General features: G+C 43.3%; 3 protein-coding genes and 1 long non-coding RNA gene across 5 annotated transcripts; 2 read left to right on the forward strand and 2 right to left on the reverse strand.

Annotated features, from left to right (window-relative positions):
• Nucleotides 1-313: 313 nt before the first annotated feature.
• On the forward strand, nucleotides 314-2,758 carry LOC127301721 (transcription factor MYB16). Its single transcript, XM_051331985.2, has 3 exons — nucleotides 314-704; nucleotides 794-923; nucleotides 1,543-2,758. Exons 1-3 carry the CDS (start codon nucleotides 572-574, stop codon nucleotides 2,345-2,347), a joined length of 1,068 nt encoding a protein of 355 aa, XP_051187945.1. The 5' UTR covers nucleotides 314-571; the 3' UTR covers nucleotides 2,348-2,758.
• Nucleotides 2,759-6,834: 4,076 nt separating this feature from the next.
• Nucleotides 6,835-8,021, reverse strand: LOC127301719 (uncharacterized). The gene has a single exon (XM_051331984.2). It carries the CDS (start codon nucleotides 8,017-8,019, stop codon nucleotides 6,946-6,948), a length of 1,074 nt encoding a protein of 357 aa, XP_051187944.2. The 5' UTR covers nucleotides 8,020-8,021; the 3' UTR covers nucleotides 6,835-6,945.
• Nucleotides 8,022-11,686: 3,665 nt separating this feature from the next.
• On the forward strand, nucleotides 11,687-12,819 carry LOC127301723 (uncharacterized). Of its 2 annotated transcripts, XR_011748340.1 has the most exons (3): nucleotides 11,687-12,016; nucleotides 12,140-12,265; nucleotides 12,586-12,819. It is a non-coding gene; the product is annotated as an uncharacterized lncRNA (long non-coding RNA). The 2 variants fall into 2 exon arrangements; XR_011748339.1 differs by lacking the exon at nucleotides 12,586-12,819 and having other exon boundaries at nucleotides 12,140-12,266.
• A 1,643-nt stretch (nucleotides 12,820-14,462) lies between these two features.
• Nucleotides 14,463-17,234, reverse strand: LOC127301724 (uncharacterized). The gene is made up of 7 exons (XM_051331987.2): nucleotides 16,978-17,234; nucleotides 16,106-16,316; nucleotides 15,949-16,004; nucleotides 15,781-15,859; nucleotides 15,539-15,677; nucleotides 15,069-15,182; nucleotides 14,463-14,929 (listed from the first exon to the last, which is right to left on the reverse strand). Exons 2-7 carry the CDS (start codon nucleotides 16,276-16,278, stop codon nucleotides 14,738-14,740), a joined length of 753 nt encoding a protein of 250 aa, XP_051187947.1. The 5' UTR covers nucleotides 16,279-16,316; nucleotides 16,978-17,234; the 3' UTR covers nucleotides 14,463-14,737.
• Nucleotides 17,235-17,842: the final 608 nt, after the last annotated feature.

Raw genomic sequence — 17,842 nt, forward strand, 5'->3', positions numbered from 1 at the left:
AGTGGGCAAAATAACTGATCATTACGACTTGGTCACCCCCTTATATTTCCTCAAAACGTCCAAAGCTGAGTCCAAATGACTTCAACACGACCCACCCTCTAATCAAGCAAAAGATGAGGACCTTGAACTGCAACAACGAGGGAAAAAAAAAACCTTTACCCTTACCTTACCCTATCACCAACCTGGAATTGGTGTCTCCGTGGGGGTCCAGTCACCGTGAAGTTATTGCAGCTTTTAATTCATGGGCCACACCAATTGGACCTGGATGCTAAACTCACTCTCAGCTTTTTTTAGTCAAAACTCTTGCAGCAAGGATGAAGTCACTTGTTTCTTACTCTTTCCTTCCATTCTGTTGATCAGCAAGGAGCTGTGCATCTACTTGCAGCAAAATAAAACCATCAAAAGGGTATTTATGTCATGATAAGGCATGGGGAATTCAGTGCTGACACCTTCCTATCATGCTAATGATATATAGCTCCAACTTACCTTCTCCTCCTGCTCTATTTATCAGTCAGCTCCACTGCACTCGTCAGTTCTTGGCTTCGGAAAGGTAGCATCTTACACTACTCCAATGGGGCGATCACCATGCTGTGACAAGATCGGCCTAAAGAAAGGTCCATGGACGCCGGAGGAGGACGAGAAGCTTCTTGCTCACATCGAGGAGCACGGACATGGGAGCTGGCGTGCATTGCCCTCCAAGGCCGGTGAGTCTAGAAAAGCTTGAATTTCATCGTACTGCAACGGAACAATGGCGTCCATGGAAGTTAGTGGGAATTCAACCAACATCTTGCAGGTTTGCAGAGGTGCGGCAAGAGTTGCAGATTGAGATGGACCAACTACCTTAGGCCGGACATCAAGAGGGGCAAGTTCAGCTTGCAGGAAGAACAGACTATCATCCAGCTTCATGCTCTTCTTGGTAACAGGTTTGTAACAGTGATGCATTTTACTCCAGATTGTTACAGCACAGTTATCCACTTAAGTTCCCTTCAAAGTAGTAAAGATCCTTTTGTTGCTTTGTCATTAATGTCTTGCCTGCATTCCTTTTCGTGGCTAAGATCAAGTGCAGAGTCTGATCCTGTCAGAGTGCTGTCTGTCCATAGTAATCATGCATATGCATCCACTTCCATCACATCTGGAAGCAAATGGAAGACGAATAATATATCTATATGCCAGAATATTGGAAGACAATGTGATGCCAATGAAGGGTCATCTGAAGTTTGATATTTAAACACTTAAGAATTCGGTGCTTCTGTTTGTGAATACTGATTAGTCAAACTCGTCCTTCGTAGTGTATTGTCTTCCTTTTGCGCATGCATCTTCCTGCAAGAGTTTATTACGTTGGATGCACCAAGCATTTGCGTTCTTATTCTGTCACCTCACTTTCCACCCAACTTCCGTGCATTCACAATTCTCCTGATTTCTGCACTCCCAACAAAGAATTTTGGCATTCTGTGCATTCTGTTGTCCAGCAGTATTAATGCAAGAATAAGTGTTCCTATACACTATGCTCAGCTCACAAACTTGCTTCCTGCAACTCTTCAGGTGGTCTGCAATTGCAACACATCTATCGAGGCGCACTGACAACGAGATCAAGAACTATTGGAACACCCACCTCAAGAAGAGACTGGCCAAGATGGGGATCGACCCTGTCACCCACAAAGCCACCAATGGAGCTCTCATAGGCACCGAAGACGTCAAATCAGCCAAGGCTGCAGCTAGCCTCAGCCACATGGCCCAATGGGAGAGCGCCCGCCTTGAGGCTGAGGGGCGCCTAGCTCGAGAATCGAAGATGCGCACAGCTACACCAACTTCAGTCCATGCGCAACCAACGAACCCGCCTGACTCAACTGCTTCCCAACGCCTCGGCATGTTGCATGCATGGCAGGGTGCAAAGCTAGACTTGGAGTCACCTACCTCTACACTGACGTTCATAGGTAGTAACAGTACCATGGTGCCAAACAAAGAGACCACCAGCCTAGGAATGTCTGAAAGCAACTCCACGATGTGGAACCAGAGAAGTGATGAGCTGGAGGGCGAAGAAAACGAGTGGAAGTTCATCAGCAAGCAGCAAGTGCAAGGACTGGAAGGCAAGGAGAGGGGAGGAGAAATCATTGGCTGTGCGGAGCCATGGTTCCCAGGGATGGTCAGTGTCGCAGCTGGCTTCACAGACATGCTGCTTGATGGATCCAGCGTGCATGATACATCAGAATGCTGGGGTGAGTCCAGCAATGGCCAAGCAGAGCACAGCAGCCAAGTCTCCGGAGATGGAGAGTGCAGCAACTACTGGAGCGGAATCCTCGGCATGGTGAACTCAGAGCTGCCATCCCAACCACCAACATTGCTCTAGGACGGGGTACTCTGTAGATATTTCTTTGGTAGGACTTCCAAGAAAATCCATTGAATCATCCGAAGTCAGACTAAAATAAGAAGAGCACAACATATCAAGGCTACAACTACAAGCCTACAAGTCTGCAACTACTTCAACAGTTTGCGGTTTTCCCTCTTCATGTGTAGTAAAATAAGTAGCTACTGTGAGGATGCAGCAAATAAACCATATTGTTTTCTGCTACCTTTTTTTTTATTGGTGTAAGAAGAACCAAAACAATTAGCTACTGTGAGGAGTAGCACCCAGGACCATAGCAGACACTATAATTAATGACCCAAGGACTTCACAGTTGTTAGCTCAACGCCCAAGTTGCCATGTCTCCCTTGCTTTGGTATCAAACCCAGAATGATTGACCCGTACTGTGTGGATCAAGTTTCGGTCCCCTCAGAGTCATTTTGGATGATTGTTTTAAAAAAAATAAGGTGGCAAATCCAGCACTGAGATTTAGGAGCTACTCAGTAAAAGGAAAGTCCAATTTATTTTTTTCGCTCCATTTGGATACGCTGCAAGAAATGAACAAATTGACTCCAAAAAAACAGTTGGTCGCAAAAATTTTATGTCGAGCAAATGTAGAAACCATCAATAAAAATTAACATTAATCTATAATTTCGGTATTAAATCATCAGTTAAAACCGAAAAGATGAACAGTTACAGGAAGCATGAAAGATGAAAAGGCACAAAGATGACCACTGGGGCAGTGAAAGGTTAAGATCAAACTACAGGAGTAGCTTCATTGGCAGTTCTGTGTGAGGAAACACTAAGTAATAGTGGAAAATGAGAAGAAAACAAAATTATCGATCAATACATGTTATACTGCACACATATAACACATCGATATAAGAGGTGCACTATTCACTCAAGAGAAATAGACGAGAACTTTTAACCTAAAATAAATGCCCAATATACTAGTATGATAGGGGAGTAGCTCATCTCAAATACAACGAAGAGGCAGGGAAAAAAGGATACTGAAGCTACTACATGACAAAAAACATTGTGACATACCGAAAGAGTTTATTTGCATTGTAACAGCACGGTGGCATTGTGTAGAGTAAAGAAGATGTGAACATACTAACTGGACAAGACAGGTGAGGGATGAAACACTTACCTCACAACGAAGGAAGTAAGGACATCCATGACCCCATCGAAATAACTATGTAACATTGCATTATTCAGGAAAGTGGTGCAGGTTCTTCCATCTGCACATGGCTTTTAAAAACAGATCAACCTCATGTGCTAGTGGAAGATTGTACTAATTGTTTCACACCATGGTTGCGTCCCTGAAAAGAAAGCTTGGGGATCTGCTGGGAAGCAGTTGTTTACCGCATCCTTTTTATGCCACTCACTGTCTAACTAACACGCTGGCCTGAAACAAACTTGTGAATGAGACAATGACGAATTTTACAAAGTTTCTGTGGCATATAGCTAGGAGTTAACCCTAAGTTCAAATAAGGGCCAACTAACAACTGTTATCATGACGAAATTGCTAAATTGCACACATCATGAAGGAGGTCTTAATATGGATAATTAGACACTGAAAGTCTACTGCTCTGAAGCTATGGCGATTCAATCGAGTTGTAAGCATTAATTTGCAATCAGATTGGAGAAAGCATTATTTGCAATCAGATTAGAGATTGCCAGTTCAGGATTACATACCAAAAGTAACTAAAAATAGTATATTTTCAACCTTACAGAGTAAGTAAAATTTCAAAATACTGTGATAACAAAACCTATAGGTTTGTACAAGTGTGTGACGTGTGGGTATTCAATGGAATTTCCTCTTTCAAATACACCTAGTATAAAGAAAGACATTGCAGGGTACAGGTATCAATGGCAAATAAGGCAATTGAAAAATCCACTCTCAGATAAACTGCCATGATATTATGCAAACCTTTATACGACAATTACTAAAAGTCCAAAATAGTCGATTTTCAGCACAGACATCTATTTCGTCGAATACCATTGTTAATAACCTTTTCTACCATGATATGTAACTTGTAAAAAAATGATATGCATACCAGGATCAAGAATTGATCAGTGAGAAAATTGATGCTGGCATCTAGCCATGTTAGTTAATAGGCTATGGACCGATACCAATAACCAATATAGGATGGTACTAGCAACAACAGACAAGAACTCATTGAAATTTCTGGGTACTTCAACCATACTAGCAAATGCACAAAGTTAGCGTTACTACATAGTTAGTTTTATTTCAAGCTGGAAGGTCGCTAGCAATATAAAAGGTAACAGCTCTAGCTTCCTGTGCAAGAGAATGAGCAAATACTAAGTAGCATAACATAAAACAACAAATGAAAAATGATAAAACAGTTCCTACAAAATAATTCACTAAGACATTTATACAGCTACAACACAATAATTATACATCTAACAACAAGTTATCCTGAGAAGCTGATAATGTATACCTTCAGCAGCCAGGCACACGACAAATGTATACGATAAGATATTAGTTCAACTAAAAGCATTATGTTTTGTATTAACCTTTATTTGATATTGCAGATACTGTAATGCATATGATACTATTAATTTATTAAACACTTGAAAGTTAGCACAACACGATATCTACGACGATAAGATATTAATTTAACTAAAAGCATTATTGACTATTCCAAATTACCAGGGGAGTGCTTGGTATTTACCTTCGCTGTATATTGCAGACAGTGTAATGTGCATATGACACTATTAAAAACTTGAAAGGTAGAACACAACAAGGTTGAATAATAAAAATTCAGTCTGATTGTGGTCTTACCATGCTATGCACTTCTCTTCAGATATATCACATATCGAATCTATCACCATCCTAAGTAAGAAGGAACCCGTAAAAACAGGGATAACTAGATAGCTTACAAGAATGCATACATTATGCATGTACAAAAAATTACAAAATCATATGCATATAATTTTTTTGTCTGAAAGGGTTTTATTTTCCTATTTCCACTAGTACAAACCACCTCCATATGCATATACATTTCAGCATGTAAGTGTAGATTCAAGTTCAGATTGACAATATACCAGATTATCTTACCCAAATAGTGTACAAATGCTGGTGGACATTGCATAAGCCCTGGTTCTAACTGTTCAAATACGAGTTTTGTCCCTGAATTACTGTATATAATACTCCCTCCGTTCCATATAGGGTGTATAGTTTTTCCGAAAAAAACTCCAAAATAAGGTGTATTGCGTATAACCACTCATTTGGACACTTTTTTACGGATTCGATTGCATTTTATTAACTCATGCAAACTCCTCTATTTTCTCAAAGCAACAATTCAGGGGTAATTTTGCCCAAAACTCGCGTAACTTGCCCGCAATGTGCGTTTCTTAATTTCCGTGCCAAAAACTATACACCCTATATCTAGGAACGGAGGGAGTAGAAGATATGTGTTTGTACTATTTTGGAATTGTAAATATCTTCATCTTGTCAGATGCAGATGGATTGGATAAGTACAAAATCAAATCCATATGCATTTTTTTGTTGAACTTTTTTTGTTTCTATTAATAGAAACCATAACCATATGCATACATGCAGCAACGTGAAATTGTGGATACAAGTTCAGATTGATAGAAACTGCATCAGCCATGGTTCTAAGTGGAGTTTCTTAATAACCAACTCGCTATTTTACACATATACATATATTGAACTGTTCAAATACGAGTTTCCTTGCTGAATGGTTGATTTAATAGAACATATGTATGTGTATTCATTTGGGATTTTAATATCCTGATCTTGTTAGCTGCGAATGGATTGGACATGATCATTATCCTTTTTCTAGCCACAGATAACTCAGAGCCATAGAGACATAGATACATATAACAAATAAGTATGACGTCAGGACAGAAAATGCACCGGAAAGCTAACTGATACTGTGGTGGAACTGTTCCACTTTCTGCATATAGTTCCAGTCAACTGAGTTTTAGCTTACCTCTAGGAGATTTTTATGCACTATCATTTCATGAGAAGGTAATTTGTAAGTTGTAAAGGCAATTAATCATCTGGATAGTTCTGGAATCCATGGACATTATCATGATCGCTTGTAGCGCGGTGGGCTCCTTGCAGGACAATTATAGAATGACACACTTTATCATCATTGTCAGATCCACCCCTACATACTATAAATTCTAGATCCACCTGTGATCATCAAGATATTCTCTAGCTAATATGGTGGTAAACCTTTTCAAACAATTGATAGTAAAACTTTATTAGGCAGAATATACAATCAGTGTCCAGACATGTCTCATCTGGTGTCGGTCACGGTTCAGGTCTGAGCATACAATTACTATTTTGCTAAACATCATTGCTTCTCTAATGTACTCTGATAGAGGGTCCTTATTACTATACTGTATATAGTTGACTGAAGTGGGATGAAGAGCAGTACAATTAGGAAATGAAGAGCAGTAGAATTACATTACTGTCAAAAAGCACTGAAGAAGGATGAATCGAGAAATCAAATCATTTTTTTTTTGTATCATGATCAGAATTATGAGATGAGCCATCCAGAAGTTGAGCATCAACATTCAGTGAAACATACACAAGACTCCTCACCTTACATGAGAAGAGCATCACACTTGTCAAACCTGGGAAGACCCTGACCCTCTGAATATGCCATCCCAATTGCAGCCTCGCCATCCTTCCCTACGCCCATGTAATACAGTCTCCAATCATACGGCCCATCCATTTGCACCAGGCACGGGGAGCCGACCCCAGCAGCATCCCACTCGTCATCCTCCTCCGATGGGTGCAGCATTGGCCACTCACTGCACCGCCTCCAATCCTTCAACCCGTCCTCTGACACAGCCATCCCAATGCTCACCCGGCCACTCATGTCCGAACCCTCGTACACCATGATGTACCGACCAGCGGCACGGTCACGGACAACATGCCCCTGCCGCACCCCGCCTTCGTCGAACGACCCGGGTCCGCCGCCCTCGAGCACCTTCCCCACCCTCGTCCACCGGATACCGTCCCTGGACCTCGCCACCGCGATCGCGTGCCTCTGCGCCATTTCGTCGAACGAGTGGTAGTACATCCTGAGGTCCCCCTCGGCGTGCATCACCACCTTGGGAGCCGCCGCGCAGCGCTTCTCCCACCCCTGAGGGTGGTCCTCCCCGACGCCGAGGAGCGCGCCGGTGTGGTGGGCCCCCTCGATGCGCGCCCAGTGGCGGCCGTCCTGGCTGATGGCGAGGCCCGGCAGCGCGGCGACGTCCGCGGCGGGGAACGGGCACGCGAAGCGCTCGTCGTTGGAGCCGGTGTAGTAGAGCCAGTACACGGCGGAGGACGGAAAGCGGCGGGACGACGCGTCGGGGCCGGAGATGACGAGGACGTCGGCGGGGCGGATGACGGCGGTGTCGAACACCCACCAGTCGGTGGAGGGCAGCAGCGGGTCGGGCGCGACGGGGGCGCTCCAGCGCAGGCCGTCGGGGGAGGTGGCGAGCGCGACGCGCGCGCCGGAGTTGTACCAGAGGAGCCAGTCGCCGGCTGGGAGGCGCTTGACGACGGGGGAGCCGGCGCCGCGGAGGAGCAGGCCGCGGGAGACGGCCGGCTGGTGGGTTGCGGCGTGGCAGCGGAGAGGGGCGACGGGCAGGCAGCGCGGCGGCGAGAGGAGAGCGGCCGGGAGCATGGCGGCGGCAGGTGAGAACATGACACGCGGCGGCGGTTGTGGACGGGCTTTTCCGGTGTGTGTGGGTGGGTTCGTGCCGGAGGCGAGAAGCGGGAGAGATGGGCCATCTGCTAGTTTGAATACGTAGTTCAGAGTGACGCTTTCTACGTCCGACAGACGTATCAAAGGAAATACGCCCAGGTGCACAGCGCTTTGCCGCTTTCAACTACAGTACCAAATTTCTTAAAATACCTCAATTTCTGAAATACAGCGGAAATGAGGCAAAACGCCATTTTACCAGATTCCTTGAAGTAGTAACTTATTTTCAAATTTTTGTGTAGTTCTCTAAATACAACGGAAATGAGGCAAAACACCATTCTACGGTAAATTTACGGAGAACGAGCCCGTTCCTAACCTAGTTCTGTAAAAGGAATCCACTCGTCGATATTTGCAGACCGATGTTCTTTAAATTTTAAGAACTTCGAGCAGACATTTACAGACACAACGGTTATCGGGCCGTTTAGTTGCCACCCTGAGCAACATGCCTGACCATTTTTCACGCCTGAGAGTATCTGAGTTTGTTGGAAAAATTGCCTGATCAGGCACGCATCACACTCATGACCATGTTTGGTTGCCACCAGGAACCATGATAATGAGAAAAAGGAGTCGGGGGTAAGTAGTAGAGGTAAGGGAGAAATGAAAGGAAGTCTGAGTGAAGAGGCTGTTCCAAAAAACAATAAGAAGGGGAGGCAAATCAAAATAAGAGAACTAGATAAATCGAAGGGTAGGAAAGAGAAGACCATAGCTGGTGCAGAAGCAAAGAAGAGGGCCCCTGAAGAAATGGATATTGATGAAGACCTAAATGGAAGTAAAAAACGTAAATTGACGACAACAGAGGCAGTAGAGGTGGCTGGTGCAGGGGTGTGTGCGGATGGAAGTAATAAAGACAATGAAGCTAGGGAAAAATCCGAATCTGAGCTGAAAGCGGGATTGGCGGACCAATCCCGCGGGGCCCAATGATAATTTCAGCTTTTAACTGCCGGGGGTTGGGGAACGGCCCGGCGGTTAATGGTCTTCTGGATATCCAGAAGAAGGAGGACCCTGATATCTTGTTCCTATCTGAAACTAAACTGGATGGGAAGAGAATGGAGAGATTCAAATGGATGTTGGGCATGAGTAACATGTTTGTAAAAGATTGTGACGGTAAGAGTGGAGGCCTTGCTTTGTTCTGGAAAAAGGAAGTGAATATCGAACTTCGTAACTTCTCACGTTATCATATTGACGTGGAAGTGGTGGAGGAGGATGGCTTTCGGTGGAGATTCACTGGAATATATGGAGAACCATCAACAGAAAAAAAGGAGAAGACATGGAAACTACTAAGAATATTAAATGAGCAGGCGAATCTTCCCTGGCTCTGCGCGGGAGATTTCAACGAAATCCTTTACAGCCACGAGAAGAGAGGAGGCCTGCCACGGGCACAAAATTTAATGGGAAGATTCAGGTCAGCATTAGCAGATTGTGGACTGAGAGACTTGGGATTCATCGGAGACAAATTCACATGGAGAAATCACAGCCACCTAGCAAGTAGCTATGTCAAGGAGAGGTTAGATCGTGCTGTGGGCAACCAAGACTGGTGCATGCGGTTTCCATCATGCAAAGTTGTTAATGGAAACCCGAGGCACTCTGATCACCGACCAATCACCATCATTTTAGACGGTGATAGAAGAAATTTCAGAGCTAGAGGTGTGAACAGTTTTCGGTTTGAAGCCAAATGGCTTCAAGAGGAGGAATGTAAATCAATAGTCCAAAATGCTTGGTCCACGTCAGCTATTCGAGGGCAGAACACAACTTCAGAAAGAATTAAACGTGTGGCACAAGATCTGAAAGACTGGGACCATAATATCTTGGGAGATCTGGAGAAGAGAATAAAACAAGCAAAACGCGAGTTGGAAGATGTGAGAAGGGGGAGTATTACACAAGAAAATGTATCAAGAGAATTACTTCTAAGGGAGAAATTGGACCGAATGGAACAACAAAGAGACACCTTTTGGAAACAAAGGGCACATGTCAAGTGGTTGCAATCAGGGGATAGGAATACAACGTTTTTTCATGCTTTTGCCTCTGAGAGGAGAAAGAGGAATACCATAAAGAAACTAAAGAAGGACGACGGAAGCTGGGTGGAAGGACAACAACAACTTAAGGAACATGTTGCAGCCTACTTCTTCAATATGTTCTCCTCGACGGCTGAACAAGATAGTGAGGAAATCATGCGCGCAGTTCACCCCAAGGTCACCAAAGATATGAATAATATATTGTGTGCTGAGTATACAGAAGAGGAAGTGAGGAATGCCATGTTCAATATTGGAGATCTCAAGGCTCCAGGCCCTGATGGTATGCCATCTATCTTTTACAAGCACTTCTGGTCCACAGTTGGAGATCAAGTTACTGCAGAGGTACTAAACGTGTTAAAGGGGGGTGATATCCCTGAAGGCTGGAATGATACAATGGTGGTATTAGTTCCAAAGACGTCAAACCCTGTGAAATTAAAAGATCTAAGGCCTATCAGTCTCTGCAACGTCCTATACAAAGTAATCTTCAAGGTTATCTCTAACAGATTAAAGATAATTCTTCCTGACATCATATCCCCAAACCAGAGTGCATTCGTGCCGGGGAGGATTATTTCAGATAATATCTTGTTGGCGTATGAACTAACACATTATCTACAAAGAAGAAGCACTGGAGCGGTAGGCTATGCTGCACTAAAACTAGATATTAGTAAGGCATACGATAGAGTTGAGTGGAAATTTTTACATGATATGATGATCAAGATGGGCTTCGACATGGGCTGGATTAAACTGATTATGAAATGCATTACTTCAGTTAGATATCAAATCAAAGTAAACGGAGATGCTACAGATATCATTACCCCTCAGAGAGGCCTGCGCCAAGGGGACCCCTTGTCCCCTTACCTTTTTCTAATATGTGTTGAAGGATTCTCAGCCATGTTACATGATGCAGAGATAGACGGAAGGCTGAAAGGAATCAAGGTATGTAGGGCAGCTCCAAGTGTGAATCACTTACTCTTCGCAGATGATTCTTTACTATTACTGGAAGCAAACGCCAATAATGCTCAGGAGGTTAACCGCATCCTAGAAAAATACGAAGCTTGCTCGGGACAGATGGTTAACAAGGACAAATCAACAATCCTCTTCAGTAAAAACACAAACAAGAAATGCAGGGATGAAATGAAGGGTATACTGAACATTTCACGGGAAGGACTCTCTGGTAAATATTTAGGCCTCCCGACCTATGTTGGTAAATCAAAAAAGAAAACTTTTGAATATTTAAAAGAGAAGGTTTGGAGGAGAATCCAGGGCTGGAAGGAGAAACTTCTCTCTAAAGCGGGGAAAGAGATTCTTATTAAAGCAGTAGCACAAGCCATTCCAGTTTATGCAATGGCTTGCTTTGATCTAACCAAATCACTATGCGATGAGATCAGCTCCATGATAGCCCAGTTCTGGTGGAATCAGATGGACAAAATAAACAAGATACACTGGGTGAGTTGGGAAAATCTCTCAAAACCAAAAAGCATTGTGGGGTTGGGTTTTAGAGATCTTCACGCTTTCAACCTGGCCATGCTTGCAAAACAAGCATGGAGACTCCTTCAGAACCCTTCCTCCTGCAGCAAAATACTTCCCAGGTAACTCAATGTTGCATGCTACTCCAGAACCTGGTATATCATATGCATGGAGAAGCATTTTGAAGGGAATTCAACTATTAAAGGAGGGAATTATTTGGAGAGTAGGTGATGGAGACACGATCAACATCTGGACAGACCCATGGATCCCAAGAGGAAGCACACGAAAACTTATATCTCAAAAAGGAAGACATCAGGTTTACAAGGTATCGGAGCTGATAAATCCGACCACCAACACTTGGGATACAGACTTGGTCCAACAAACCTTCGCTCCCGAAGATGCTGAACTTATCCTCCAAATCCCCATATATGAACACACAGGTGATTTTATTGCTTGGCATTATGATAAAAAAGGCATTTTCTCTGTTAAATCTGCTTACAGGGTGGCCGTTGATAAAAAAGCAAGAGAATCTTCTTCTGGACTAACATCCTCATCCTATGCAGAGGAAGGTCGCATGAGCTGTACTTGGAAGAAAATATGGAGGTTGCCTTTACCAAATAAAGTCCTGCATTTTCTATGGCGAGTTGCAAACTACAGCCTGCCCCTCCGAATGAAACTACAAAGGAGAGGTATGGTATTAGATACTCGTTGTCCCTTATGCTACAGAATGGATGAGGATGGAGGTCATTGTTTTCTGAAATGTAAGAAGGTTAAAGGACTGTGGAGTTTAGCCCAACTAGATCATATCAGGCTTAAACTTTTATCATGTCCGGATGCTTTAAGCTTCTGTGAAGAAATTCTAAAGCTGAATGAGGAAGTTTGCCTAAGAGTAATCTTGTTACTTTGGATTTGGTGGCAACAGAGGAATAGGGCAAATAGAGGAGAAGTAATTAGAGGTTATTATGATATTTGCTCTTCTATTAACTTTCATTTTTTGAATTGTATGAAGGATAAACAAAAGCCCAAGGAGATGAGCTGTGTGAAGGCCCAAAGATGGTCTCCTCCCCCGGATGGCATTTTGAAGATCAATACAGATGGATCCTTCAGAAAGACATCTCATACAGGAGGATGGGGCTTCACGATCCGCAACACAGAGGGTAATCTGATTGCTGCTGGAGCAGGCAACCTGGAGTATGTTTCAGATGCTCTACATGCTGAAGCGCAAACTATGCTACATGCAGCAATCATCGCCTCGCAGATGGGTTGCCTGCTGAAGCAGGCTGTTACTACTGATGATTATAATCTGTCTTCTCTAGCTTCCATGTTTAGAGAGATAAAATTCCATCTGCGTGTTGGTTTCAACGATGTAAAAGTTGTATTTTGTCCACGGGCTTGTAATGGTGCTGCGCACTCTTTAGCTGCGCATGGTGTAACCATGGAAGTTGGCCACTACGAGACTTGGCTTGGCCAATTCCCTGAATTTGTAAAAGACGTTGTTGCTGGGGATGTTTCCAGCATGTTATCGTAATGGAATGCTGTGGTGTTCCTTTCAAAAAAAAAAGGAACCATGCCTGAACGGATACAAGATTCGGACAGTGTTTGGTTCACTACTTGGTTTGCCTGCTTATTTATATTCATCATTTGTTCATTAAAACATGCATGATTTTTAACTGCAATGAACAACTCCAGGTGTACAAGAATGCAATTGTAATAGCTTTGCAACAAGAGGAGCTATGGTCCTATGGAGCTAAGATAAACTATTCTCAAGGGAGTTGTTGAAATATTAATACAATATGATGCCTTACATATAGTTTGTCGAGCAAAATGGAAATGGCAAATTGCATCATCATATTTTCATATGAATCTTCACATTCAGAACACTGAAGAGATAAGAAACTTGCACACACAAGTAGTAATAGTTTTCCTTGACATATCTACAAGAAACAATTGCTGAAGAAATCAGGTTCTGAATTCTACCCGGGTTTTATTATTCTCCTTTTGCCTCCCTTATCTTTTACTGCTGATCATACGCTGATACACCTCAGCTCGGTTAGCATACACTCCTGGCTCCAATGCATTAAGATGCTTTGTCACATGCTTAAAACGTGAAGTAGACATTCCCTATTCCTCAATATTAATTTAGCACAAAAAAATGCTCCACAGAAACACATCATATATAATCAAAGTTTTCATTAAAACAGAAACTAGTATGTTTTGAACCACTGTAAGCTATGGACCTGACGGTAAAACACTTGATATTCCCAACCACTGCCTCATATGAATGCTTTACATGTCAGCTAAATCAATGGAAATTTGTGGAAATTCAACCTCGGTGATACTTCATACAATTGGATTTAGTAACCTCAGAAAATCGTAATAAGAGGAGTGCACCAGATATATCAATATTAGTACTGGAGACCTTTACTCTAAATATCCTAAATGCCAACTCCAAAAGTTAATAATGTAGGCATGGCACAGAGATGCACTTGTTTTCTTCTAAGCAGGTGCATCGCTGACTTGGGAATTCATTTGAGTGATACTCCATCGATGTTTAACAATAGAACACAAGCCTTGACATGTCTGCTTTAAGAAGGCGTACCAAAGCTCCCACACATTGTGGGGTCTAGGGAAGGGTATTTCTAGGCAGCCTTTCCCTTGCATTTCGTTATGCAAGGAGGCTGATTCGAACACAAGACCTCCAGGACACAAGTGGAGATACTCTACCACTGCCCCAGGCCCGCCCTTCACATGTATGCTTTAAGAAGTTTTTCTTAATTTTCTTTCTTCTCATCAAAAGAAGAAAAAACTCGACTGAAGGTAATGAGCAGAAAGAGAAATGTCAACAACCAAATTGCGTCCAGTATATTGAAATATAACAACAGTAAATAACGTAAGTACAAAATACATATACATTTCATCACAATATGTGGAACAAGTACAATATATCATCTACAGAAAATACAAGGACAAACTGGTACCTAGCTTGTCTCACTACGGAGAACACTATACTCCTAGTAATTACCCAAATTTTCTCGGCTAAATGTAAAATGATCACCTATGCAATGTGCAATGAACAATGTCGAATGGTTGATGGATTGCTACCAACAGTTTGTTGATGGCATATTTGCCGGGTGGCAAGAAAATGTCACCTTCATATATCATCATTCAAGAAGCTTGTTGCATGTGCAGACACCCAACGCTGCAGCTAGATGCCATGCTGCGTGGATATAGGGGGTCTCCGGGAAGACATCATCTGCTATGAATAGCGCACCACCAAGCAGAGATGACATCCTGTGCAGATTATGAGCCGTCTTGAGCTCTGGCTCTGTAGATGCTCGTTTTGCAAATGAAACCTGAGGCAAAATAGAACACTTGTAGGTCATTTCGAGGGAAAGATCATAGATGGATATGTTAAGAACTGAAGAAATAAATCCTCCCAACTTGGTCTATTGCCCTCAAAGTAGCATTGCAGAAGCTTAGAAGAATACTTGCCTCCATCATCCCAGTGTGGATGGCTGTGACCATTAAGGGCTGGAATGGTAGGAGCAATGTTGATGCTGCCATTAGTAATTTTGGATGCTCATTGCGAAGCGCTCTTGTTAAACACTGTGTGAAACATGGCTTGTTAAAATAAACAGAAGATCAAATACTTCACATAAGAAGTTACAGTCATGAACTCAAAAAATAACACTAAAAATAGCAAGGTTTAAAAGTATATAAGCTATAAATCAATTTACAAACGTTAAGCAGGTTGTCACATGCAAACTTTGTAATATTCAAGTAGTAGTTCATTAGATCAAAATTTTATGAGATTGGAATAATGCTGAAAGCTTTAGTTATTAAGCAGAATGAACAAATGGAGTTTGGTTATATACATTTCACAGTTTCTCTTGCTGAATATGCATCTATAAAGAGAGCATAAATTACTTTTTACTATTATTCTATAAACATATCTTACTTACTAGTGTTGTAGTGGCAATCATTGTGTAGTCTGCCCAGCGCATGTATTTTCTAATTTCCCCTCTTGAAGTATGATACAAGCTAGATGCAACTCCAACTCCTATTAGTGAGTTAGCATAAAGTGCAGTATTCAAGGTCTTTCTGCAGAACTGGCACACGACTGTTAGTTCAAATATGGTCATCCAAAATGCAATAAGAAGGCAACCTTTAAAGAAGCAACTTAGTGGTTCAGAGATGCACTTGCCTTGGTGTCTGCAGTCCAAGAACAATGAAAGGAAGCGATGTGACAACATTAGCAATAGTTTCACCTACATGTTTATCACCTGGTTCAAAATAATAATAATAAAGCAGTTAAGTTACCAAACGAGATACTATATTGATTTGTCTGGATGATGTAATTTGTTGACCATACATGAGAGACTACAGTGAATAGGCTTCAGGCATGGGGGTCTTTGTTGCCAGAGTTGCCTGCAGTTACAAGACAAAGCATTAAGTAATGCACAACTATTTCGTAGGTGAAATTAACAGTTTTCTGGATGGGGCTCATAATGATGGCTCCAAAGCCCTACCTGATTTGCAAACTTCGAGTCGAGCCGACGCCCTCCTGCTGCTCCCTAGTTGACGCATCCATAATGCTTGTTTTGACAGCTTCATCGTCACTGTACGGTGACCGGCCCGCAAGTTGTACCCCGTAGAGGCCATCCAGACCCCCAGAAGGTCTTCGGTCTGTCTGAACTCCCATTTATTTTATCCGGTGTGTAAGCAGAACAGACAATTTTCCTGCGGGCAAAAGAGTTGGGTTCAGGGGAGATGTTGTTTAAGAGGCAGGAGCAAAGCCTAGTCTACACAAGACAAAGAAGTACTCCCTCCAATCCATAATAAGTGTTGTGTAGAGTACGCAAGTAACATATTTTCATCATTCAAGGCCTCAACATAAGCACCACACAGAGTTCAACATAATGCAAACACGGTTAAACTTGACGGGGTTCATGGATTAGGTCCAAGCTACCGAGTTGTTCGCCTACAGTTTACAAACAGGACAACACTGATCACTTCGGTGGCTCACTCCACACCACTCCTAACAGGAGGGTAGGAAACCAACAGCGATTGAGGTATCGACACGTCTAACCATCCTATGTTAGCAACAACGGGCGGAAAAGAAATGATAATCTACGGCAGCCAAGCAGAGGAATTATTTTTCTTCGATATAGACGGAGCACTGCTCATCGGTAGCTCGACATCATTCCGCAACTGCAGAATATGCTGAAAAAATGCAACCCCCAAAATCGAACGGCGGTTCTCTAAGAAGTTACAGCAAATTCTGATGCTTGCCCCAAATGCCCAAAGGTAGGATTATTAGCAGGTCTAGCACAAGCTTAAGATTCTTTTACTGGTAAATGAACGCGGATGGACCCGCTGAACAGAGAGATCAGATGAGCACCTTGGCACTGGGAAGCTGCCGGGCCGCGGCGACCTCCCGAACTACTTCTACCTACAGCGCGCGATTCCTCCTCCTCCACCTCCCTCCGACAGAAATGGAGAACAGGAAGGGAGAGTTGGGGAGAAAGGGTAGAAGATTTGGAGGATGGGAGGGGAGGAGGTTGCCGAATCCGACAGGATCTTCCTCTCCCGTGGGGAAGAAGAGGACGTCTCTGTGCGACCTCTGCAATCTCTAGCGCTGGGAGGTCGGAATATTCGCACCTCCCGGCCCAGGTCCCCTCCGGAGTCCCTCTCATCACAGAAACTGGCCCTTTCCCCCGGGTTTGTCGCTTGCTTCCCGCCGAGGCCCGCGGTAGTGACGGTTTCGGAGAAGGCCCTCCCCCGGCAAGAATGCAATCGGGCCAGGGCCCATCAATCTGATGACTTCATGTTCTCGCTGCTCTCTCAAGCTGTGGTTTTCCCTTATGCTAAAAAAAAACTGTGGTTTTCCAGGAATCACTATAACCCACAAGTCCCTGAATAGATGGCGGGAGAAATTTTGTCACTCCCCCCCCCCCCCACCCCCTTCGAACCCTTAATATCACCTCACCGCCGAAAATCGCAAGACCATTTCGCCCTTCGAGATCCCTGCCCCAGCAAGGAGCTTCACCAACAAGCAGGTAAGCGGTGGATCTAACTCGGTAGCTGCTGGACGGCAGCGGTAAGTGGTCTTCCGCATCTTCTAGCTCATTGATTGCTTCTTCTCCAATAGCGATGAGTTCTTCATACCCTAGCTAGCTATGATTTTTGAACATGTCGCATATCTGAGTAGAGGAATTAGTATATATGTGGCCGCATGTTGCTGGTTGGTGCTGAATGATGTGCAT

This window comes from Lolium perenne, chromosome 7 (genome assembly GCF_019359855.2).
Source record: "Lolium perenne isolate Kyuss_39 chromosome 7, Kyuss_2.0, whole genome shotgun sequence".
Classification (NCBI taxonomy): Eukaryota; Viridiplantae; Streptophyta; class Magnoliopsida; order Poales; family Poaceae; genus Lolium; species Lolium perenne.